The sequence below is a fragment of the Peromyscus leucopus genome, chromosome 15 (assembly GCF_004664715.2).
Source record: "Peromyscus leucopus breed LL Stock chromosome 15, UCI_PerLeu_2.1, whole genome shotgun sequence".
NCBI lineage: Eukaryota > Metazoa > Chordata > Mammalia > Rodentia > Cricetidae > Peromyscus > Peromyscus leucopus.
Window position 1 is genome coordinate 19409815 of NC_051076.1, and position 25405 is coordinate 19435219.

Below are 25405 nucleotides of genomic sequence, written 5' to 3' on the forward strand. Positions count from 1 at the left end.
TATGTCAGCGTTTGCTTTCTGAAACCTGGTTTAGTTAGATATGGTCGCTCACAACTGTAATTTAGCACTTGGGAGGCTGAAGGAGGAGGAATGTGAATTCCAGGTCAGTCTGTCTCTAGTAGTGAGGGGAAAAAACCAGTCTAGCAAACCAGTTCTAGTTCCTAGATTATAGTCAATTGTAAGGTTACATTAAATATATACCAACCTACTGCTTCCATTATTGAAAGTCAGCTTCCCAAATCAATTAGTATGATCACTGAAGCTACTCATCACCTTAGTTTTAGTTCTGCACTTGGAGTAGCACTGTTGTAGAGGATATAAAACATTGACAGCTTTAATTTTAGAAATAATAAGCTAAGTTTGATACAACTAGCCCCCACATAAAGCATGGTTTTACAAGACACAAGAATAATTCTTTACTTTATGAGCAAGCAATGAGTATGACATCACAAGCTATCCACATCTGCTGGAGGATATTATTTCAAGGTGTGTTACTTTCGTTTATGCTCTGAAAAGTTTGTTTGATGATGCAAAGATGTGTTTGATTAAATAAAATTCACCTGTGGTCAGGAGGCTGCGTCAGCAACTAGCAGACAGGAAGTGATGGGGAGGAGCCAGGTGAGAAAGGGTTTATAAGGAGGGGCGAGGAGAAGCATGTGGGCTTTTTGAAGGACGTGAGCAAGGAGAGGAGGTGAGCTACTTGCTATTCTGCCTCTGAAGAGCAGCATTCCACTTTAACCTTTGAATCTTGGGTTCTTTAGAGGGGGAGAGAACTGAAGTTCCCTTCGTATGTAGTTGGAGCCTGAGGGAACAGATTTCCCTCTAGTACAGCCCTTGTGGCCTATCCGCTGCTGCTGGTGGAGTTGCAGTTGCTGATTCAGACAGCTGTGGCTTAAAAGGCAGCCACTATTTAAATAAAGGGCAACAGTCACCTCTGTCAAACTTAGTCACGTGTTTTCGGCTGAGAGTACAAATTCAATAACTGGAATCCTCCAGGACTTCAATAAAAAGTAGAAGAAATAAAGGATTTTCTTGATCTTTTTTTAATTGCTTATTTTGTAATGTTCCATTTTAATAAAAATGTTACTTATTTTGGTAGGTTTGATGGCCAGTTACAAAAAAAGCCAAAAAGCAAACAATCAAATCAGAAAAGTTAGTTTCCATGAGAATCTAGGTGAATATCAATATTTTGGCAAGCTAGTTGTCAAGATAACCTCACAAACACCTACAAATAAGTACTTCAGAAACTGCTTTCTTGGGAATATAGTGTTTGTTCTGTTTTAAAAGTTAGCATGCTTTAGTTGGGACTTAGGGGAAAGCCAGTGACAAATGACTGTCAGGATAGTTTACAACTATTTTCATTTGTTGTCCATTCTGAGTCAGTTACCTTAATATTTCCAGTTAGCATTAAAGAGCTGATGCTGTGCCTACCAAGTCATAGGAAATCCTGTACACCTGACAGACTGATTTGAAAAATACGGCTACTGATTATTTTTAAATGCCTGAAATGTAATTTATATACTGAGACACTTAGGAACCATTTTATTTGTACTTTTAAGGCCATACTGTTGTTACAAAAAAAGTAAAAAGAAAGCAGGAAAAACAAATGCAACAGTAATTCTCTTGTAAATTTTATAAAACCTAAACCATGCTTGATAGTGGCTTCTGAGTTTTGGTTTTCATAGCAAAGTAGCGTGGGTCTCATACACTCAAGTGTGCATTTCTGTTTCTCAAGGAAAACCCCCACCTCAGGATCCAAGGCATCAGTTTTGGATGGAATAGTGTCTGTTGAAAGCCAAGCCTCCACAATAAGAGCAGACCACGATGAATGTATGTATCATTTAGTGTTTGGAATTAAGACTTCAGTGCTTAAAAGGATAGTATTAGATTTTCTTTTTCTCGATTCTTCACCTCTGGCCAGCTTCCCTGGAGTAAAAGCATTCTAAGAATATCAAGAGACACTTAAGAATAGGAATCTCAGCTGGCCACGGTGGAGCATGCCTTTAATCTCAGCACTCAGGAGGCAGAGGCAGACGGTCTCTGAGTTCACGGCCCACCTGGTCTACAGAGTGAGTTCCAGGATAGCCAGGCTGTTTCACAGAGAAACCCTGTCTCAGGACAAAATAAGGTGGGGGTGGGGGGGTAGGAATCTCATTGGATTTTGTGAACAGACTTTCATACTTTCCTTTGGAACAGGAAGGAATAGCAAAATAAATGACCAGTTTGTAGCAGTTTATTCAGGGAAATCAATAAATATATTATTAAATACTTCAAAATTTTAATATGGTTAGTTTTACTTTATACAAATTAGAAGATGGTATTTTTACTCTGTGTATTCCAGTCAGATCAAGGGAAAGCAGACATGGACTATCTATTCCCAGACACATTTCATATGTATTAGCTTGTTTAATCTTCCTAACACTGTGCTTTGATGGGTTACCCAGGTCTGGAGTCCACTCCCCACCCCCACTATTAATCTTTTGACCTATCATAGTTTAGGTAATGTCTGGGTCGAGCTTGAGAATTTTGCCCCAAGATTAAGAATATGAAATGCACTGGGAATGGTGACTCACACCTTTAATCCTAGAACTCTATAAATTCTGAGCCCTCCTGGTCTACATGGCAATCCAATACAGCCAGGACTCCTTTATATAGAGACCCTGTTTTAAAAACAAACAGCAACAACTAAAAGAATGTGAGGTGAAATGTATGTTTATTGTAAACTAATCTAGGAGAAATTCCTAACATGTGAAGTTACCAACTTAGGTTGTTTTCTTCAATTTTGTTATGTTTTTCCACACCTGTGGAAAGAGGAGACAGTATTGTAACTGTGCAGATCTGATTGAGATTGCTTTGGTTTCATAACTCAGGTCTGTACTGACTGAGCTATTCCTAAGTATGTTTTGCCTGGTAAGTACTATTTTCATGTAAAATGTTTAGAGTAATGTTTGGCACTCAGTTAAAGCTAATGTATGCTACCTGCTATTATAAATATCATTACATGATCAATACATTTAATTAAAAGGAAAAAAAACTAGCCGGGCGGAGGTGGTGTACACCTTTAATTCCAGCACCCAGGAGGCAGAGCTGGGTGGATCTCTCTTGAGTTGGAGGCCAGCCTGGTCTATCGAGTGAGTTCCAGGACAGGCCCCAAAGCTCCACAGCAAAACCCTTTCTCAAAAAACCAAACAAAAGAAAAAAGAAAAAACTTTTCAAGTATTTAAGACTTTTTCCATAGCAGTAATCCACACAGTATCCTGTCCTTTAATACTGTACCCTGTCATGGAATAAGATGTTCTGTGATATGATTAACTACTTTTTGGTAAGATCACAATATTTTTGTCAGTTATTTATTTCTTTAATGAGTGTCATATTTCTCTTGGGTGCACATAGCTTAGAGGGTCAAAGACCACACACAGACTTATAATATTTTATTTATTTTTATTGAATAAAGGTTGATGTGCTTCATGCATTGAGAGGGAGAGGTGGGTTATGGTGCCAAATACAGGCGTAAATCATTTCTCATTGTATGTATTAATAATTACATTCTAGGAATACCAATGCCATTGTGTGTTAAAAGTATAGAGGTATTTAATTAGGCTAAATATAAACACCGTTTTCCCCTTGAGGTTATTGTGTTTTGTGTCAGTCACAAATGCCAAGCCTCATAGTGACATACAAAACTTACACAAAAAGAAAAATGAAAGGGATTTCCTTTTTAAGTGGGCCATAAATTTAGGAAGTGTCAGAGAAGACATCTGTACCTACTTGGATGCTTCCCACCAAAAGAAAGACATCCATCCCTTATAGCTACCTCAGAGTCCAAGTTGCAGATCTCTTGTGGAACTCTGTAATGACTCAATGAGGGTGGCTATTTTTCTGGAAGTCTGAGGCCCCTTAGACTAGTTATCATCATAGTAAACTTTCACAATAATGGCAACAAGTGTATACCAGTTCAGGAAGGCCAAGTGGTTTTTAAGTGTGAAGTTTCTCTTCTGTGTTTGCCTTTGTGGGGAGTGTGTACATACTGTTTCAACTTGATACTATCCAAGAAGATGGGGGGAGCCGTGAGTAGGGCTTCCTCCAGAAGAGGTCAAAAACACCTTCTGACAGTGTCGTCAAATACTCTCAAGTCTAGGGAACCTGTTGGTTTCTGGATTGTATGAATCAAGTTTTTGGTTTTGGAATGTAAGAAGTTATTCTGGGTTTTTTTGCTTTTTTTCCAGCTGTGACCAACATGGTTGAAGGTGGTGAAAGCTCTGGGCCTGTTACCTCTGAACATAGCCTTGACCAAAAACTAACCTTAAACCTAGAAGAAGATCATGAAGTAGAAGCTGATGTACCTGTTGGTTTACCAGAAGAAAAGCCTCAAATTTTTGTCAGTCCTCCTGATACTCAAGAAATTCATGTAAAAATATTAATTTTTTTTAATGCTTTACAAGTTTTTGTCTGGTTGGGCTTTAAAGATGATCACTTAAACTTAGAACATAAAATCTCCTCAAGAAACAGATACATAAATAACCTTTAAGAGATTGATTTTTATGAAAAACCAAATAATTATGAGCCACAATTTAGCAATTTAATTTTTTTGCTTATTTGCTTTAAAGGGAGGGTTTTTAGCTATCAGTAAACATAGTGGTTACTTGACATTTAGACTCCATGGTGATAAGTGAATATAGTGAAACAAGGTCTCCCTGCATTTCTGTGGGAGAAGACTCTAGAGAAAAGGTTTCTTTTAGTACTTGATAGTACTTCCTGCTTTCCTAAAATCTTACCAAATCCCTTCTATTATCAAGGGAACTTTCAGTAAATGAATTTAAGATTAAAAGCCAGCTCTTCTAATCATTCTAATTACTCATAGAAATCTAATTGTATGGAATTGGGGGAGGGGGCTATTTATAAATTCATCCACATTCATCCTTTTATAAGTTCTCTCCCTAAAATAAATGGCACTAAATTTCCTGTTTCTTCAGTTTGAAGGCTAACAGAAATGTGGGTGTAGTCTAACGGGACTCCTCATTCCTAGGTTGTGTCCAGCTTATCAGCTCACTATGGGGAATGGGAAATTGTCTTTGTCTAGGTGGGTGATAATGTCTTCCTTCTTGGTCAGGAGATCTCTCTGTTACTTTCTGCCTCCTCCTTTTTCTCCCCTTCCCTTACCAAAAGGTAAATGCAAGGACCATTCCTTCTTCCACCAAACCCTTGCAGGAGAGGTACTGAACTTGACAGCCTTAGGAATTTCATGGTTTGTGCAACCCCAGCAAAGGGAAGAAGATTGAGTCTAGCCCAAGGGAGCTTATGTAGGTGAATTGTTCTTCAACCTTACGGGGATCATGCTGTTTAGAAAAGTGTGGATAGTTAGGTAATTTGGGAATTATTGTTTGGGGTTATTTCCTTTTCTCTGGTTAAGTTTTTTCTTGGATAATAGAATGTCTTTAATTTTCTTAGAATTGTTAGCTTAATTTTCAAGATTTTATCAGTACTGCCTTTTTAAGTTAAGGAAATGTGGAATTTCTAGTTTAATTCCAACCATAATCTCAGTATCTTTTTTGTGTAGTTATTTTGACTGAGGTTTCATTTCTTAAGTGAATATTTTATAAAGTAAACCCATTAGCATATGCCATAAGTATAGTTTGTATTGTAAAATGGACACACAGAGTGAGATGGTCATTAAAATCCTGTGTGCTTGAGGTTAAAATGTATTTTATAGTTCATTAACTAGTTCCTTACCTTTAATTTATTTTAGGTAATTGGACACGAAAAACTTGAAGTTCAAAATTCAGAAGAGGAAGCCAAGAATCTTTCATTTAGTGAGTTGTATCCCTCAGGATCACTTAAACTTCAATGTAATTTTGATGCTATTGAGCAGCAGTTTTGTGACCTGCCCGATGACAAAGACTCTGCTGAATGTGACATCGCTGAAGTAGACGGGGAGCTTTGTGTGGCCCAGAGCAACTTTACCTTGATACTGGAAGGGGAAGAAGGAGACGCTGAGGCAGGTGACTCTGCAGCAGTGAATGTGTCATCGAAAGCAACTAACGTAGCAGCCAAGGAGAAACCTGGGTCCCGAGTAGAACCTGATCATCAAGAGCGTGTTACAGACTTGCCATCTGATGTAACTGGTGACCAAGAATCCCACAAGGTAGAGACTTTACCATATGTGCCTGAACCAATTCAAGTGGCGATTGCAGAAAACTTGCTGGATGTAATTAAAGATACAAGAAGTAAAGAAGCAACTTCAGCAGCAGTGGAACAGGTTGTTCATGAAGATGGAGCCTTACTAGGCCCAAAGGTTACACTTCCCTCCAAGTTAACACGATCTACACTGAAGACTCTTAAGGAAACAAGTGCCGAGACTGCAAACACCAGCCAGAGTGATGACATGGTTTCTACTAGAATTCGCACACGGAGGCAGCATGCCCAAAACCTGGATGTCACATCAGAAGAACAGGAGTCCTTAGCAGTTGTTACTCCTAAGAGGAGAACTAGAAAAGTGAAAGAGCTTCCTGGGTCCCCAGACAGTACCCGTTCTGCTCTAACCAGAGCATCTGAGACCCAGCGAACCCCTCAGAATTCTCTCACTCCTAGGAGAGGAAGGAAGAGAAGGGAAGTTAGTCAAGGCACACCAGCAAGCCCTGACACTGTGGAGCAGGAGCCACGGGAGCCACGGGAGCCACGGGAGCCACCAGCCACTAAAGAAACGCCTTCCAGAACAGTGGTCAAGCTCTCGTCTGTTAGAAGGACTCCAAGAAGACTTCAATCTGTAGAAAATGGACAAAGTGCCAAAAGGGTAAAAGATGTAAATGTTAGTAAAGCAGCAGCAAGTCATCGTGGGACTAAAAAGATGAGGAATGCTAATTTAGAAGATTCTCAAAACGTGGCCTATAAACCAGAGGAGGAACCCAGTGACCAGCCAGTGCCTCTAAAACGAAGAAGGGTCGGAGAGAGAGAAGTTAGTGTGTCGAGTGTGATGGAAGAGCCTAAGCTTGCTTCCTCCAGGTTACCGAGTCAAACAGAATTTGAAGTGCCGGCCACACCTAGGAAACGTGGTAGACCAAGGAAAGTAGTGCCATTAGAAGATGGTGGCACCAAGGCTGTGGAGGGACAGACAAGCCCCCAGAAGAGAGAAGTTCCAAGTGTCCGAAGATCTTCACGGAACACCCCAGTTAGAAATGTGAGTAATTTAGAAAAATCCATTTTAGTGCCAAATGAGGAAGTTGCTATAGTGATGACCTCTAATAAAAAACCTACAAAGAAGTCTGCAAATGAAAGCAAAAAAGGTCCATTACCAGCAATATCAGACTTTGAGGCTGAAACAACCCACAAGGAGCCAGCTGACCATGAGGAAAGATTGCTTGCCACTGCAGCTTTGACTAAATCTTCCTGGAGCACAAGGACTAGGTCTAGAAAGATCATGTCGTTTACGGACTTTTCTGAACCCAAAGCTGAGCCTTTGTTTTCTCCTCCTTCAGTGAAGGGTCCAAAGAAAGCAAAAGGTATTTAATTTTATTTTTCATTTTGATCTTATTTAGAATGCAAGCCTAATATTTAGTTGTTTAAAAGCGCTATTTGAGTTCATTATTTGATTTGAAGCACTGTTTTTCCTTTGGAAAAAGAAAAAAGGAAGTAGTTGATTTTTGAGATTCACGATTATCCTGAGATTCTGGCTGCCTCTATATCCCACAGTCCAGTTGACATAGGCTCTATTTTGTTAGGTTTCTCTTCATTCTGCCTTGTAGCTAAGTGACTTAATTTTGTTTTCCTTCAAACACAACTCTTGTTGAACTGGGTGATGGTGGCGCATGCTTTAATCCTAGCCGATCTCCATGAGTTCGAGGCCAGCCTGGTCTACAGAGCGAGTTCCAGGTCAGATGGTGCTACACAGAGAAACCCTGTCTCAAAAACCAAAAAAGAAAAGGCCAAGGGAAAGTCTTTTGTAGCCCAAACTGACCTTGAATTCACTATGTAACTGAGAATTACTTTGAATTCGTGATGCTCCTTCCTCTGCTTCCCAAGTGCTGGGATTACAGGTTATGTGCCTAAAATTAGTGGGAGTTTTTGTTTGTTTGTTTGGTTTGTTTTTGTTTTTGTTTTTGTTTTTTTCAAGACAGGGTTTCTCTGTGTAGCTTTGTGCCTTTCCTGGGACTCACTTGGTAGTCCAGGCTGGCCTCGAACTCACAGAGATCCGCCTGGCTCTGCCTCCCGAGTGCTGGGATTAAAGGCGTGCGCCACCACCGCCCGGCTGTTTGTTTGTTTTTAAATTGAAGTACCATAGCTTTTGGCTTATGTCCCAGTGATAGCCACAAATCCAGATTGTTTTGTGGCCAGCTGTCAGCCAGGTCAACGGAAATAAATCTATACTTACTGTTGCCGTGTCTAATGCGTAATTGCTCCTTGTCTTTGATGAGCATGCTGCATTGTTGATAAAGTTAATGCTTTCTCAAGGATAAGACTATCTTTGTATGTAAAGCACGTATGTCCATCAAGTAACAAATAGGTAGAGAAGGTATCTGTGGTATTTAAACCTCATTGGGAGCAGTGCTGTAAAAATGTTCAGAAGGATGATGATGAAGAGGTTCAGATTCGTGTAGTGGACCAGATGTCATTGGAGTAACACTTTGTAAAGTTAGTTTTAGTAATTATGGTTGGACCTACAAAATACGGTTGTTTCCTGAAAGTTTGAATTTTAAAATTTGAATTTCAGAAAAGCAAAGATAGCTTTATTCATTTAAGAACCGTAATAATGTATAAGGCACCTCCTGGGTAGTTGCCACCTGTCTTGAAGGCCAGGTGGAAAATAAGCCATTTCAAAATCTTCCATTGTCAGGAGATGGTGGTGCACACCTTCAATCCCAGCACTTGAGAGGCAGAAGCAGGCAGATCTCTGAGAGTTTGAGGCCAGCCTAGTCTATAGAGTGAGTTCCTGGACAGCCAAGGCTACACAGAGAAACCCTGTCTCGAAAAAACACAAAACAAAAATATTCCATCTAGCTGCGCGTGGTGGTGCATCCCTCTTTAAACTCATCACTGGGTTCCTGCAGGAGATGTTCCATACTAGGTCTTATAGATCTTTGGCCATGATAGCACCAGTTCCTTTCCTTCCTGATTGTTTGCTTTTTTTACACTTTGCATGGAGAAAAATGAAATGAAAAATGTGTGAGAGTTTTAACTATCTTAAGCTGCTATGTTAGAGAAAGTTTTAAAATGAAAGACAGTGAAATTGGTAAAATATTGTTAATATTTGTATTTTCTTTAGAGCTTAAAGAGTAAGAAATAACGTGTTTGCTATGCTGACTTAGACTAGCATAGCAAATACCTTAGTAGTTTGTCGTCTTCACAAACTAGTTTTCTATCTAGCTGATTTCTGTTTAAAACACTACACATCTTCTATAGAAAATCTGATCATAAAACATGCTCTAGGACATGGATGGTCTTACCAGTCATGTTCTTTGCTTAAGGAATACAGAATAAGCCAAGTGTGGTGCCCTTCTGTAGCCCCAGTGCTGGGGAGGCTGAGGCAGGAAGGGCAGTTTGTGCTGTATGGCAAGACCCTGTATCAAAACACACTACAGTGGATGAGCACATAGATTTCCCTGATTTCGTGATCATTCTCAAATATCCATAGAAGAGTTTGCATTTGAGCAGGTTCGCTAGCCTGTGTGGAAGTCAGGGGTGGACACCAGCTGTTTTCCAGTGAACCTGGAACTAACCTGCAGTTGACTAAACTGGCTGGTCAGCAGGCCCTTGGGATCCTGCTGGGTTTGCCCCCCAGCACTGGGATTGGAGGCACTTAGCACTTTGTCCAGCATTTAAATGACTGCTGGGGATGGAAATTCAGGTCCTTAGCTCGCACAAGTTTACCTACTGAGCCACCTCCCCTGTCCCTGTTCCCAGATACTCAGTCTTCAAAACCCTGAGTATTAATGGCACTGTAGTTTTGGGTTTTGTTTGGATTTTGTATCATGTTGCATTTTATCTCACGGATACTCCATAGGTGCTTAAACATCCTCCTATGGGATATTTTCATGTTCTAAGGTTCCCTGAGTTATTAGGTAGATGGAGGTATTGTAAATAAGGCATTTGAGAATCAGGGTCTCATTTTGTTTGAAGTTGACCACAGTGGAATCATTTGACCACAAAAAGTAATTAATGTTGCCAACCAGAGCTACCTACCTTGTTTCTCCTCTTTCCCAGCACAGCACTGGATTTGCATTTAGGTCTTACAGTTTAACTTGTTAAGTAGTCCTGGTTGTCAAAATGTTTGCCAGACATTTGCAGAGGTAGATGAGGCATTGTCCCACAATATAATAAAATTTTGTCCCTGCCCTGAAAGAGGAAGATAAAGTAGGATAAACAGTGAATTTGCTGAACATTTTCGTACATGATACTGAATTCTTAAATTTTATTCTGAGTCCCTAGAAGTAAATGGGGAAGCTTAAGTGGACTGAGAAAGCACAAGTTGTTCCAGGTAGCCTAGAAAGAGCATTGCGAATACGAGCAGATTTGTAATTTTAACGGTAGGAAGGGTACCTCGCCATCAGTGGCCTGAAGTGTAATTTCTTTCTGCCTCTTAATAAACTGGTAGTGAAGATGTCGGATGCTGCCAGTGCTTTTCTTTTATTGTTAAGAGCCATGGCTTTTGTAGGCTGGGGAGATGGGTCAGTCAGTAAAGCACTTGGCTCTCAAACTTGACCTGAGTTTGGACCCCATGATCCAAAACAAGCTGGCATAGTACACACCCAAAAGTGGGGAGATGCAAGGGCAGAGGCAGGATGCTCATGTGCCAGCTAGCCTGGTCTAGGTGTGGTCAAGTTCAGTGAGAGAACTGCGTCAACCAAAAGGTGGAAGACCCTTGAGGGCCAGCACCCAGGACTGTTTCCTGACCTCTCCATAGAGGCCCGCCTGTATCCACACAAGAGTGCAGAGAAGCGTGGTTCGGGTTGAGGCTTGGGGAGTAGTGGTGTTTGCTTTGTCTCCTTTGAGATAAGGTCAGGCCAGCTGGGCCCCAGACTTGTCCTTTTCTTGCCTCTACCTCCTGCTGAAACTGTAGGTGTAGACCTTCATGCCCAGCAAGTCATAACAGCAGGATTTGACATCTGATGTTGGTCAGCCAGTCTGTTTGTGTATCTGTCTCTGTGTGCATGCCTATCATACAGACATCTTGTTTATAAGGCACTTGCTATATGCATCAGATTGTTCTGATCGTCTATCCATCACAATGCTGAAATAATTGTCATCTGTATCCTATTTTTTATTAGCTGAGGCACAGCCAGTAAGTCCAAACTCTGGCATGAAATCTGTGGCACACAGCACTGTGCTGCTTCCATGATCACAATGTCATTGGTATGGAGACACTAAAAGGTTCAAAGAGTCTACATAGTACATACTTTTAATAGTAGTTTTGAATCAATTTCTTTTTAAAATGTTTTCATTAGCATGTATTAATTATACGTGTATATTATCATATTTTCATATACATACATGATGTATTTTTATCATATTCAGCCCACCTCCTTTACCCTTTCTTCCCCTTCCTCTTCTCAGCTGGTTCCCCTGTTGGTTTTACTTTTTTTATTTTTGTTTTATTCGGTTAAGGAGTGGTTTGTAGGAGCATGACCACCTGACCAGTGGCTGCACCATTGGGTAAAAACATCTCCACCTCCCCCATCAACTTAACCATTAAAGAGCTCAGGAAGGGGTAGAGCCCCTCCCCCAAGTCAGCTCTTAAACTAGTCTCCATCTGTGTTACAGCCTATTGTTCAGCTGAACTTTTTGCTTTTATGATGTGAACTTTCTGTTGCCCCCCCCCACTAGAAGGAGTAGCTCCAAATAAGGTAGCTAGAAAGAGGTTTAAAATGAGTCTCTTCCTTGCAAATAAAATTCAATGTGTAATACAAACCTCATGTGGAAATTGAGACTCACACTGTATTCTGGGATTCATGCTTTCCTGAGAGAGCTGAGGAACACCAAGGATCAAACTGAGGAATAATCGTTTGTACTGCCTGGAGTCCTACCTTTCTGTGGTGGCAATCATTTAGTTTGAAGCCTACAATATTCAAAACCATTTGATTTACTTAAATGATAATAGGTTTTTTTATTATTATTAAGACATTTTCTATTCATTGTACATACCAATCACAGATCCCCCTGATAATGGGATTTTTTCCCCGACATTTCTGTCTCCCAACATGGGTAATAAACTTATATGCTATGTTTTCTTGGTTTGGGAATATTTTGTCTTTCTAGTGTATCATTTGTCTTAAGATTTTTGATGCAGTATAATATATAATGCCTTTATGTTGTCGTAGTTTTAAACCATACATAGTTACAGGTAAGGGTTTGTTTCCTGTTTGTCTTTAGCTGAAAAACTGGAGGCCAGTGCCCAGCTGAAAGAACTGGTGTCAGATTTATCATCTCAGCTTGTTGTCTCCCCTCCTGCTTTGAGAACCAGACGGAAAAATGTGTCCAGCACATCCAAGCTTCTAGATGAACTGGTAAGGAATGCAGATTGAAGTCATGATGTTGCCTCAGGTTCCTGAGTGCTGAGATTACAAATATTTTTAAGGGAATTTCTCCTAAGTAAATTTGTTGAAAAGTAAATTTATTTAAAGATAGCATGTGAGCCAGAGAGATGGTTCATCAGTTAGCGTCCTAGTTGTTCTTGCAGGGGACGTGGGTTCATTTCCCAGCTCACAACCTCTAACTCCAGTTCTAGGGGATCCAATGCTCTCTGGCTTCCTAGGGGACAAGACATGGATGTGGTACACATGTAGGCAAAATACTTGACACAAAATAAAAAAAAATTTTTAAAGAAAGATAATTTGCACCTGGTGCTGGTGGTACCTGCCTTTAATCCCAGCACTTGGAAGGCAGAGGATGGTGGATCTCTGTGAGTTCGAGGGTACCCAAGGCTACACAGAAAAGCTGTCTTTTGGGGGGGGGGAGATTTATATTAAGAGTACAAAACTCCTCTGTGGTGTGTTGCTTATAACAGCAGCAGTTTTCCAGTTACCCATTAGAATGACAGTTTTTAAATTAAAATGGTTGCCAGGTATGATGATGTGCACCCCTAATTCCAGGGCTCGAGGCAGAAATGAGCAGCTCTCTTGAGTTCAACACCAGCCTGTTCTACATGCTAAGTCCTAGGCCAGCCAGGGATGCATAGTGAGATCCCATCAAAATTATCTGGGTGTTTACGTAAGGTATTGGTGTGTCATTCACAGAGCATCCTTAGAAGTTTCAGTCCATAGTCTCTTGTACACAGCCTTAAAATGGACATTTTTCATATACTAAATGTCAGTTACTTTTACTTATAAATGTCAGTTCATAAGCATATGTTAGATTATATTCCATGAGCCAGTTACTATGCAACAAAAATAATTCAACTGATAAGTTGATTAAAATTCAGTTTAATTGACAAAAATAAGTAATTCATTTGTTGAATAAAGTCATTCTGCCCAAATACCTCTGCATATATAGAGATAGAGAGGAGAGGCCTTTCTAGCAGAAAAAGTGACAGCTTGCAGGGATTCAGAAGCATGGCAGAATGGTGGCTAAGTAGACGTGTAGGTTTCAGGGAGTTTCTGTGCAAAGTATTCTGGGAAGGAAGAAACCCATCTCTGTTGACCTAGTGCCTACAAGATGGCCAGAACCTGGACTTGGAGCTGAGCTGTATTAACTCAGGGTGGTGGGCAATGGAAGCATTCACAGTGAAATTGTGACAAGACGTGGAGAATGGGTGTGTTGTGGAAATGAGGAATAAAGAGCAGTTCTGTTCTAGACCATCAAGTGTTCTTTTAAAGAGCCAGAGGGCTCTGTCTAGGACCTAGGGTTTTTAGTGATGCTTGACTCCTTATCTGAGCAGGATACTTTTTTTGTTTATTTTTGGTTTTTGGTTTTTTTCATGGTGGTTTCTCTGAAGCTCTCCCTGTCCTAGAACTCACTCTGTAGACCAGGCTGGCCTCAAACTCAGAGATTCACCTGCCTTTGCCTCCCAGGTTCTGAGGTTAAAGGCGTGCACCACCACCATCTGGCCAGGCAGGATACTTTTAAAATCAGACTAGGTGGCACACTCCTTTAATCCCAGCACTCAGAAGGCAGAGGCAAGCCAGTCTCTGATTCTAGGACAGCCAGTTACAGAAAAACCCTGTCTTGAAAATCAGAAACAGAAAAATTTTAATTGCTTAGGCAATTTATATTTTCTAATTTTTAACCCATAGGAGAGTGACCCTAAACCATTAGAGATCGTAGAACAAAAAACAAAAAGAAGCAGGACCGTGAAGACAAGAGCAAGCAGGTAAGCAGCACTCTGCCCCGTAGCCTCTCCACTAGTTGGCTGGGAAGGAGGGCTTCTCAGACGTACCTGGTGCTGGCTCCGTGACGGTGGCCAAGAGCCCGGTGCTGAAGGTAGCCTTCTCCGGAGTGGAGACGGGTGGCCTCCAGGTGGTTCATCGTCCACTGGTGTGACTGGGAGAGAAGATAGTTTGCCTTTTCATAAGAAGGAATTATAACTTTAAAGTCCCACAGTTGTTTCTCTACCAGCAATGTTACTGCCTCTGTGGTAAAATCAGTTCATTGGGATATTTTTGTTTCATGGTATTCTGTTCATGCTGTACTTAGGCATGGCTAAACTTAATAAACATACAAGTGAATAAGTAAGCATAGTGCTGATGTGTAAATTGTCTGTGTCTAAGGTACACATTCTCAGCAGCTGCTACTGTTTGAGTATTGCCCCACCCCACCCCTTTGTGATACAGCACTGCATACCTAAGCCGAGCCCTGAATTCCTTGTGGTTTTCCTTAGACTAGGTCTTTAGAGCATAGAGCCTTGGCTAGATTGGAGCTTGCTAATGAGTAAACCAGGCCAACCTCAAACTCTTCCGCTGTCCTCCTGCCTCTCTTCCTGAGTCTTGGAATTTTATAAGCTCCGTGGGCCTGCTGGCTCTCATCCCATGAACAGACCATGGGTACTTGGACCATCCTTGTAGCACAGCGGCATTTCCTATGTATATGTACTAAGTATGTCGGCACATGTGGGATGGATGGATGGAGGTGACACTGACCCTGCCTGCCATTAGCCCTCAGCTGTGCTTTGGTCCCTCCCCCTCAGCTCTCCACAGAGTGACCCACTGAGGTGCCTGTTCCTACTTGAGTGTGTCTCTCTTTCAGAAACACGGGGAAAGGAAGCTCTTGGTCACCTCCCCCTGTGGAAATTAAGCTGATTTCTCCCTTGGCAAGCCCTGTTGATGAAATAAAGATCAGCAAACCAAGAAAAACTACAGAAGTAGCAGGAAAAACTCTTGGAAGGGGCAAAAAGAAGCTGTCTTCCTTTCCGAAGCAAGTTCTACGCAGGAAAATGTTGTAATTTTTAGCCCAAGATTTTAACGTGCACCTGTTTGTAAAGTCATCAGTATTTGTGTGGATTATTAAAGTCACCTAATTTGGAAGGAAATAATTTATATAAATTGTACAATTTTGTAAACAAGTAAATAAGTAGCTCCACATGAAGTGTGGTTCTTCTAGTCCAGGCGTTTTATAAAATTTCATACGTTTATATAATATGTAAATATGGCTTATTATTGGGATGTTAAATAAACTACTGTAAAGTATACCACTGTGTGTCTGTTAGATTTTTGAGAAGGGATTTCTGTCTTAGTCGTGATTTTATATGCTACTAGACATTTGTCCGTTTTCTTCATTGGTACTAGAACTAGTCTTGAAATGAGGGTGACCGACTGTTGATTATTTTTTAAAGTTGCTGTTTTATAATTTATGCACTTTGAGTCTGTTACTCAGATTTCTAATCATTACATGTACTTTCCTTGGGCTTTGCCTGATACTGTGTTGAATTTGAATTGTGGGCATGTGATTTTTGCCTTTTTGTAGTTTTACAAATTTTGTGTAATCTACCTCAAAAGAGTAATTTTCCAGTAATGCATTGGTTAACTATAATGCTGGCATTTCTTGTTCAGTAACTTAAAGACTATTCTTGTCTCAATTCAGAGACTAATTATCCAGGTTAGATTGACCGGTTCACTGCTTCTTAGCAACCTCATGAAAAGGATTTGAGAAGGAAATGTGAATAAAACTGCTCCAGATACTCAGTACACCTGGTGTGTGCCTAACGTTGAGGAGTCGGACCAATGTTAGACACCCATGCTGTGACAGCTCCTGAACCCCAGGAGCCTCTTAGGATTCAGGTTAACACTGCAGTTCCACAGGACCTCAGGCACAGATCATGGAGAATGGAAGAGTGTGAGTAGATGCAGAAAGGAGAAACAGCGCCTGTTGTACAGCATGAGTGTGTGCAAGGAATGGCGCTTGATGGAGGCTAGGAAATTCATCAATAACTAAGTGTTGTCAAATAATTCATGACAGGTAATTGATAGTGCGTAATGAACGGACCCTTAGTAATTGATACCTAGAAACAGACTGCCTTTGTCAACTAAGCTCTGGATGTTTTCGTGTGAAGTGTAGCAGTGTGCTTTGTATGTTATTTTTCTACCAAATAGCATTATGGAAAAGGAGGGAACGGGGGAGGAAATGCCTGAGCCGAGGAGCGCGGACAGCGTGAGGGTGGCGGTCCGGGTGCGGCCTTTCAGCCAGGTCAGTCCATGTCATTGCCTTGTTGACAATTGCTGCCTGATTTTATCCACTTTTTAATAACAGTTACTGGGTTTGTACTTCAGCTGCTTGTCATTTATGAAATATTAAACTTATTTAAATGAATTTGTCAAATGAATAACAAAAGATCTAAGCATAATTTAGTAAACAATTTCATTCCTTGGTACAAGTAGCACAATAAAAAACTGACAAGAGAAATACTGTCAAGTTAATAATTATTTAAACCAGTGCAGTTTGGTGCAGGAAAATGTGTGGTGTCTGCTTTTTTTGGGGGGTGGGTGGGGGGGTGATGGGGTGGTTTTTTGGGTTTGTTGTTTGTTTCTTTTTGGGGTGGTGGTTGTGTGTGTGTGTGTGTGTGTGTGTGTGTGTGTGTGTGGTTTTTCTAGACAGGGTTTCTCTGTGTAGCTTGAGCCTGTTCTAGAACTCACTCTGTAGACCAGGCTGTCCTCAAAACCCACCTGCCTAAAGGTGTGCACCACCACCGCCCAGCTTGTATCTGCTTTTAATACATGTACGGGGCAGAGGTGGAGCTCAGTTGATAGTGCTCACCTGCCATGCATGAATCCCTGGGGTGGCTCACCAGCACTCTGTAAAACTAGGCATGGTGACATGGGAATCCCAACAGGAGGACTTAGAGACACTGACTAGAAGCTGACATCCTGGCTGTGTTGTACATTCAGGCCAGCTTGGGCTCCATGAAACCCTGTCTCAAAAACACCCAAAGTTTTGTCTTTTATAAAAGTAGGTCTTGCCATGCGTGGACATAGATCAGTGATCCCAACACAGAATGCTGAATCAGGAGAACCCTAAGTGGCAATGAGACCATGCCAGGCCACGCTTACATGTTAATAGGTTTGTGTGCGAATCTATAACTTTCTATGGAAACACTACCACAGCCCCCGGACCCAAGCCCCTCTGCGGGAGTGGGGAATGTGGAGAGGAGACTGTGATGTAATGAGCCTGCCAGGTAGAAAGCTGCGCGGTGCCCATTGTGACCACTGGAACTTAGCATCCACCCTTTCCATTATGGTAGGCTTGTCTTTACCCGCTGTGACCAGTGATGTCTTGTTGCTATACAACTGCCAGAAAATGCTAATTCTAAAGGGAAGTATCCAGGGGGCTGGAAAGATGGCTCAGTGGTTAAGAGCATTGGCTGTTCTTGCAGAAGGACCCAGGTTCAGTTCCATAACTGCAGTTCCCGGGCATCTGATGCCCTCTTAACCTCCACAAGCACCAGGCATGCACATACTACATGCAGGCAAAACACAAGGAAAAAACTAAGGATTTTTAAATAAAGGTAAGTATCCAGTTGATTTTCTCCTTTCCAAAGCTGGGACAAAAAACCTAGAGGTACTTTTGTCCAGTTCATACCGAAGAGCCCAGCTCGTGAATCTGCAAACGGCAGCTCACCTGACTGACACCCGATAGGAGGTACTCCACCAGGTAACTCCAGGTTTTCTCCTGGAGCCTGGAATGTCACAGTGTGCCTCATTAAACGCTTCCTGTGGAGACCATCCCAGCCCCACAGGGCTCTGCTTTGATTAGCTCATGCTATGGCCATAGACACCACACTACATGAGGAAGAAGACTCATGGAGTTCTGCAAACCCTGTACATCTTTGCCACCCAGGAAATAGGCTTGCACTTTATATACCGTCCTCCAGCTCTTCCCCACCCACACACGTGCACCCTATGTCAAGAATTAAAAGGATGTTACCCACCAGTCACCCCTAAGAATGTCTCCTATCCAGGGTCCTGAATCTTGATGCTACCAGCTCATACCCTCATGGGTAGATGGATGAATGCACAGTCCTACTGTGTCCTCTAAAGCAGTGCAATCTCCACTTAGGAGAGTATCGCTGTATTAGAGGCAGGTCCTACCAGGAAGGAAGGGAACCAGGTTCCCAGCCTCTCTGCCTTGAGATAGCTGGTCTGTGTGTGGCTACTCCTGGGCAGGACCTAGGATGTCCAGTTCTATGGATCCAGTTATAAGGGGTGCTCAAAATGCTATCATCTAATGTTAGGGCAGTATGCACAAGACCAAGAGAAGGTCTTCCTCCAGCACCTATGTATAGTCAGAATGGGAGGTATCTTACTGAGCTTCTCAAGTCCAGTCCTATGTGGCTTTCTCATGGGGACTGGGCTATGGAAGGGAATGTGAGTATTCAAAATCCCAACCTCTGTTCTCTCACGGCCTATCCAACCTCGGGTTTATCTGGCAGCTTATATTACCTGTGTCTACTGTGAACCTCCTAGTATTGTGAGTGCTTTGAAGATGGAATGTTCCCCACAGGCCTGCATGTCAGAATGCTTGCCTTGTAGCCAGTGGCAGTTTGGGGAGATTGTGGAGCCTTTGGAACATAGGGCCTCGCTGGCCTCTGAAGGACTGAGACCTTCAGCTTGAGCTTGCTTGGAGTCCCATTATTGCTTCCTGATCTGCTAAGCTGTGAACAGACTGCTACAGGCTCCTGCACCATCTAACTGACACACAGGCATGCCTAACCGTGGCCTCCACCCCCAACCCACCCATGCTAACCACACGGTCCAGTGCCATCATGCCTAACACACGGTGCCACCAGTGGTGCCTCAACCAGTGTCCCCCCCCATCCCCACCATCATGCCTAACCCACACGGTGGCCTGAAACAGCCCAAACAAGCCCTTCCCTTCAAGTGCATTGTGAAAGTCCTTTGTCATGGGGTGTGAGAACAGTGACTACTGCAGGGTGAGGAGGTCGAGGGTCCAGGGCTCCCTCGTCAATACTGCCTTTACAACCTGCATTTTGAACTGTTCACTTTCCCCGGTCTGTAATGTCTTTCCTAATAGAATATCTACACCCCCCCCCCAGAATGTTCTCAGGGACCAGGGATATTCGTGCAAAGAAGAATGGGGGTATTCTCCTCATGCCCAGGCACAGAGTGACACTTGTTTTTCTCTGATGGTCGTACCCCCATTCCCACCAGTTACTTTACATAGCCCTCGCTCCTGTAGGCCTTTGGCACCTGTAACCACCAGAGCAATGGGCTCCTTGTCTTCATGGGCCCAGTGGAATGGTGAGTTCCTTGGGAGGACTGTGTCGCCCTCTAAAGCTTATTCTGGGATAAATTCTTGGCTCCACTTCTTACAACATGGAATTGGGGACCCATTCCTATGCCCTACAAGAAGTCTCCTCTTCTATGGGGTAGCACGAGAAAGGCGAGAACTCTGGTTTGAGTTTACTTTCCATCTGCTAGGCTACGGAGATCATCTTGGATTATCTTCTTCCTGGAGTTGGGGAACGGAGCAAATCACGCCACACCATTCCTGCGTTCTAGCCAAGTGCCAGCCAGCCTCCCTCCCTCTTCCCTTCCCTTTTGGCCTGTTCTTTCTCTTGTCGGTTTTTATGACAAGGTGTGCACACTTTCTCAAAGGCCATCAATAGCCTTATCCACATCATAAACTGGTCTTAGCTACTTTTCTTACCATGACAAAACACCGTGACCAAAGCAATTTATGACAGGAAGCATTTAATTTGGGGACCCATGGTTCCAGGGTTTAGCAGTGTCTATGACCATCATGGCAAGGAGCCTGGCAGCAGGCAGGCAGGCATGGCAGTGGACAGTAGCTGAGAGACATGTTGGGACAACGACCACAGGAGAGATCTATTGGAATGATGGGGCTCTGGAAACCTCAAAGCCCACCCCAAGGGACACAGCTCCTAATCCCAAGCGGGTCAACCAACAGGACCAAGCATTCAAACGTGAGCCTATAGGAGCCATTCTCATTTTAAAACATGAAGAGAGGGAGGAACAGGCTCGGGGCTCTCCATACTCAGGGGGTAGTTGGTAAGTTGGTTTTCCAGTCTATCCATCAAAATGGCTTTCTTGGGTTGGTGAGGTGACTCGGTGGGTAAAAGCTCTTGTGCGCAAGCCTGATGATGTTTGACCCTGAAACTCATAGTGGAAGGAGAAAAATGATTCCCAAAAGTTGTTCTCTGATCTCCACGTGCACCATGGTGAGAGAGAACATGCGCGCGCGCGCGCGCAGCACACACACACACACACACACACACACACACACACACATATATCATAATAATTCACTAATAATAAAATGAGATATAATGAAAATGGATTTCCCTAGTCCTTGAATCGCCTGGGCATACATGGCTTCTCCCATCCATGCCAGTTCCCACAAAATGCCCTTGACTTCCTTGGTGCTTGCTCTGAGCTACCTGCCCTGACACACCCCTCTCATTTGGCCACGCTGCTCTCCTGGCCACAAAGATCAATTCTACTGTGGACCAAGTTCCTTGGATCTGGCAGGCAGACTGGATGCTCTTCCTCAGGCCAGATGATGGCTAATGTTGCTCCCCTCTCGTCTCCATTTCTTCTCACAGAGATGCCATTCCCCTATCCCAGAGTGCACTCACTCGAGCAGGCAAAGTTCTCAGAACCATCTGTTGAAAAGATTTTGTTAGCTGGGTGGTGGTGGCACATGCCTTTAATCCCAGCACTCGGGAGGCAGAGCCAGGCGGATCTCTGTGAGTTCGAGGCCAGCCTGGGCTACAGAGAGAGATCTAGGAAAGGCGCAAAGCTACACAGAGAAACCCTGTCTCCAAAAAAAAAGATTTTGCTAGCTGTCTAGGTACCCTGCCGCTGTGCAGTCTTGAACAGTCTGCTTCTGCCTCTGTCTCCATTGGTACATTCTACGCCTTTGTGTTAACAGTCACAGAAAAGCAAGCATCAGGAGTAGGTGGAGTCTCCGTCCTCATTTCCTTCGATGTGCTGATGAGGTGGCAGTTCCCTTGATTCCTCTCTCATTTTTACCTACTGCACATGGCTGGCCGCTGGGATTCTTCCCTTGGTGTCCCAGGCTTCCATTTCCCTAGCATTGTGCAGGCTGGAAATCTTCTGGTATTTAGCACTTTTGCCCATAGCCATCCAGATATTGGTGGCCATCCAGTCCACAGAAACAACCCCACTACAGTAGCAAGACACTGTCTTGTCTTTTAACATCAGTGCAGTGGGCATTTGGAAAACAGCTCTTCATCATCCAGCACTGCCTTTGAGGTATACTCATTAGGACAGTCACAAGCTTCTTGCCATACGGAGGGTCCCTTCCCACATAGAATTACATATCATACTTGTGTGCCTCCTTGCTCAAGCTCTTATTCTCTTATCCAATCCCTCAGTTTTCTGGTTGGTTTGCCAATTATTCAAGAAAAAAATCCGGCCAGGTGGTGGTGGCACATGTCTTTAATCCCAGCACTCAGGAGGCAGAGCCAGGCGGATCTCTTTGAGTTCAAGGCCAGCCTGGTCTACAGAGCAAGATCAAGGACGGGCACCAAAGCTACACAAAGAAACCCTGTCTTGAAAAACAAAAAAAAAAAAAAAAAAAAAAAAAAGAGAGAAAAAAAAAAAAAAAAAAAAGAGAGAGAGAGAGAGAAGAGAGAGAGAAAGAGAAAAATAAATCCCAATGTATGAGAACCAACCATGAGGCAAGAGGAGGCAGTAGAGATCAGTGTTGCTGAGTGAGCTTCACCAGCAGGCGCATGAGCCTACGCAACTCATAAAAAAGTATTTAATTGAGGGCAGCTTGTAGTTTCAGAAGGCTGAGTCCATAACCATCATGCCGGGAGCATGGCAGCAGGCAAGCAGGCATGGCCCTGGAGCAGTAGCTGAGAGCTTACATCTGATCAGCAAGTTAGAGGCAGAGAAATGGAAACGGGAGTGGGTGTGGCCTTGCTGGAGGAGGTGTGTCACTGGGGTTAGGCTTTGAGGTTTGAAAAGCCCATGCCATACCAACTTGAAACCAAATATTCAAATATGAGCCTATAGGGGTCATTCTCATTCAAACCACCATAAGGGGTTGGGACAAGTGACTTCTTCCAGCCAGAATGTACTGTGATTCTGAATTTATAACCTGACTATAGAGAGAGAAGAACTCTGGAAGCCGCTGTGTGGTTTCCATGCATTCCCAAAGCACCACCATCCGAGACCCTAAAAATGGAGAGCATTTGAAGACCTTCACCTTTGACCTGGCATATTGGTCTCACGACGGATATCAAAAGGACAAAGACGGCATCCTTATTCCATCTAATCCAACTAGTAAATTTGCAGGCCAGGTAAGTCGCTTGGAAACTTCAGTGGTAGATTTTGTGTTTTGTGTTTTCTTTTCTGATGCACTATAAACATTTCAGTATTGTCCACGCCATAGCAGGGAGACGACTTAGTTGGCAAAACACTTGCTGTCGGAGCATGAGGACCTGAGTCTGGATCCCCAGAAGCTATGTGAATGCCAAGCCTTACTCCTCAGCTTACAGTGCTTTTGAGAGGACAGACCTGGTGGGAGGAACTCTGGGAACTAGCATGTCCTTGAGGAGAATGTGGGGACCCCTGTCCTTCCTCTCTCTCACTTTGCTTTCTAGCTTCAGGAGACAAGTCTCTGGAATGCATTCCTGCCACCACAGACCAGTGGGGCTGAGCATGAATTGAAACCCTGAGCCCAAACCAATCTTTCCTCTATAAATGGTTATCTCGGGAGTTATAACGATGGAGCGCTGGCTAGCACCATGAAGTACAAGTGAAGGGGAATCTCTCCTCTGTGCACATAGAACAGTGGGTGGGAAGAAACGAGAAATGTAACTCAAAGATGTACCAGATGTTTTAGCATGCAGATAATAGCCACACTATATCCCAGTGTCTCCATTATTATCATGGTCCAGCCTTAATAATCTTCTTCCCAGGGGCCCAGAGAAGCTACAATCGGCGCGAATTATTTTCAGGAAAAGAATCTAAGTATACCGAGCTCTTTGTCCGTCTACTTTATTCCTCTGGGATAAAATTCTGTCTGCACAGCTTCAGTTCTTCTCCCATGCCTAGCTCCGTTCTTGCCTGATTTCTCTCTACCTTTATCTGCTGTCTCCTTTACATTCTAAATTCTCTCATCTTAGTTCTGCCCCATCTTGGTCTTTCTCCTCTTGTTCTTCCCCATCTGGCTCTTCCTCATCTTCCATCTCATTCTTCTAGTTCTCCAGTCAAAATCCTCAAAAAATCCTTTTAAGTCTCTGAGGTTTACAGTTATATACCCATGTAATAGCAGTGCTCTAGCTAAAGCAAGGTCACCAGGCTTGAATTCTTACAGGGTCATAAAGGCAGACAAGATTTTTCCTCAGGCAGTGACTGTCAGGCTTTCTTTTACAACCCAAAAGGGGAGTGGTAAAGGAGGAGGTCAACTAAGAGCTAAAATTGGTTAATATATCAGTAAAAGATAATTTATGTGCTCAGACTACAGTCCTAGAAGTGGTTAGGTAAATGTTAGGAGTCTATAATGTGTATAAATACCACTAAGGCTGTATGAGAAAAGAGGGTCTGAGCTATTTTACCTTAATTCAGGAGAGCATTTGGCCTTGCATGCTTGATAGGTATTTCAGATAAAATACACTGTTAGGAGTTCTTGGAAGCATACATAGCATACAAGGAAATCATTGCAGGAATCGGTTAATATATATACAAAAGTTAAAATATCACCAAGACTTCTTAAGCCATGGTTTGACCTTCAGAAAAGTCCGTGACCTTTTGTGATAGGAGCTGGATTCCATACATTTTCCTGCGGCTTGCAGCACCTATGAGAGACACCACTAAAAATTTTATGAAATGACTCTACTTTCTACCTAGTACTTGACTTAACAAAATTCTGGACTATTTGAAACTTTCAAATTATAAAAATTAAGGACAGGGGCCAGTGAGATGCCACCTGCACCACGCCCGATGACCTGGGTTCAATCCTTGGGACCAACATGGAGGAAGGAAGAAAACCAAGTCCCACAGGTTGACCTCTGACCTCCACACATGTACTGTGGCAGGCGCATGCACTTCCACACACAAATGCGCACACGCACACAAAATAAAAAATGTAATTAAAAAATTGTAACTAAGAACAACAACAACAACAACAACAAATCTCTAAGATTCCAATAGTGTCAAGTAGGAGGGAAGCAAAATTACTAAGCTTGGTAATCTCTCCCAGTAGCTGATAAACCACCGGGATGGATAGACAGATGATGCTCAGGGGCTATGGCTGCTTTTGCAGAGGACCCGGGATTGGTTCCCAACACCTGTGTTAAATGGTTCACCATCACCTGTAACTCCAGCTCCAGGGCATCCAACACCCTGCTCTGGCATCCCAGGGCACCTGCATACATGCACACACATACACACAAATAAAAAATAAACCTTAAAAAAAAAGAGCTGCAGATATCTTCATTCAGCTACATTTTGAGTAAAAGTATAGGCACATTGTTCTTGAAAACTATAGGTCAAATTCCATTAATCCTAGAGACCACACAACCCTTATAGTACAATGATTCTTTATTTCTGTTTTTGTTTTTTTTTTTTTTTTTTTGATACAGTGTCTCTCTATGCAGCCATGGCTAGCCTAGAACTTGTCTAGACCAGGCTGGCCCAAAACTCACAGAGATCCTCCTGCCTCTGCCTCCTAAGTGCTGGTATTGAAGGCATGCATTTTTTTTTACTCCTTTCTATGAGAAACAAGTAGTATATTTTGTTGTTGTTTTCTGTTTTTTGAGACAGGGTTTCTCTCTGTAGCCCTGGCTGTCCTGCAATTAGCTCTGTAAACTAGGCTGACCTCGAACTCGGTGATTCGCCTGCCTCCTGCCTCCTGAGTGCTGGACTAAAGGCATGCGACACCACTGCCTGGCTAGAAACAAACTGTATTACAATTGGTTATTTTAAATTTTCCCTTAGCAGATCGTACTATGTTGGTGTGTATGTCGTTCTCAGAA

General features: G+C 42.8%; 2 protein-coding genes across 6 annotated transcripts in view; both read left to right on the forward strand.

The window, feature by feature from the left end:
• Ahctf1 (AT-hook containing transcription factor 1) overlaps positions 1-15610 on the forward strand; it is a 55138-nt gene extending 39528 nt beyond the window's left edge. For all 5 annotated transcript variants that reach the window (XM_028865484.2, XM_028865479.2, XM_037211189.1 and 2 more), the window contains exons 31-36: positions 1736-1830; positions 4227-4408; positions 5747-7496; positions 12361-12494; positions 14220-14296; positions 15169-15610. In XM_028865484.2, coding sequence (XP_028721317.1) covers positions 1736-1830; positions 4227-4408; positions 5747-7496; positions 12361-12494; positions 14220-14296; positions 15169-15364 — 2434 coding nt within the window. In that variant the 3' untranslated portion in view covers positions 15365-15610. The remainder of the gene's footprint in view (positions 1-1735; positions 1831-4226; positions 4409-5746; positions 7497-12360; positions 12495-14219; positions 14297-15168) is intronic.
• A 106-nt stretch (positions 15611-15716) lies between these two features.
• Positions 15717-25405, forward strand: part of LOC114690640 (kinesin-like protein KIF28P) — a 64056-nt gene continuing 54367 nt past the window's right edge. The window contains 2 exon segments of the mRNA XM_028865485.2: positions 15717-16605; positions 22535-22726. Of these exon segments, the coding sequence (XP_028721318.1) occupies positions 16516-16605; positions 22535-22726 (282 nt within the window). The 5' untranslated portion in view covers positions 15717-16515.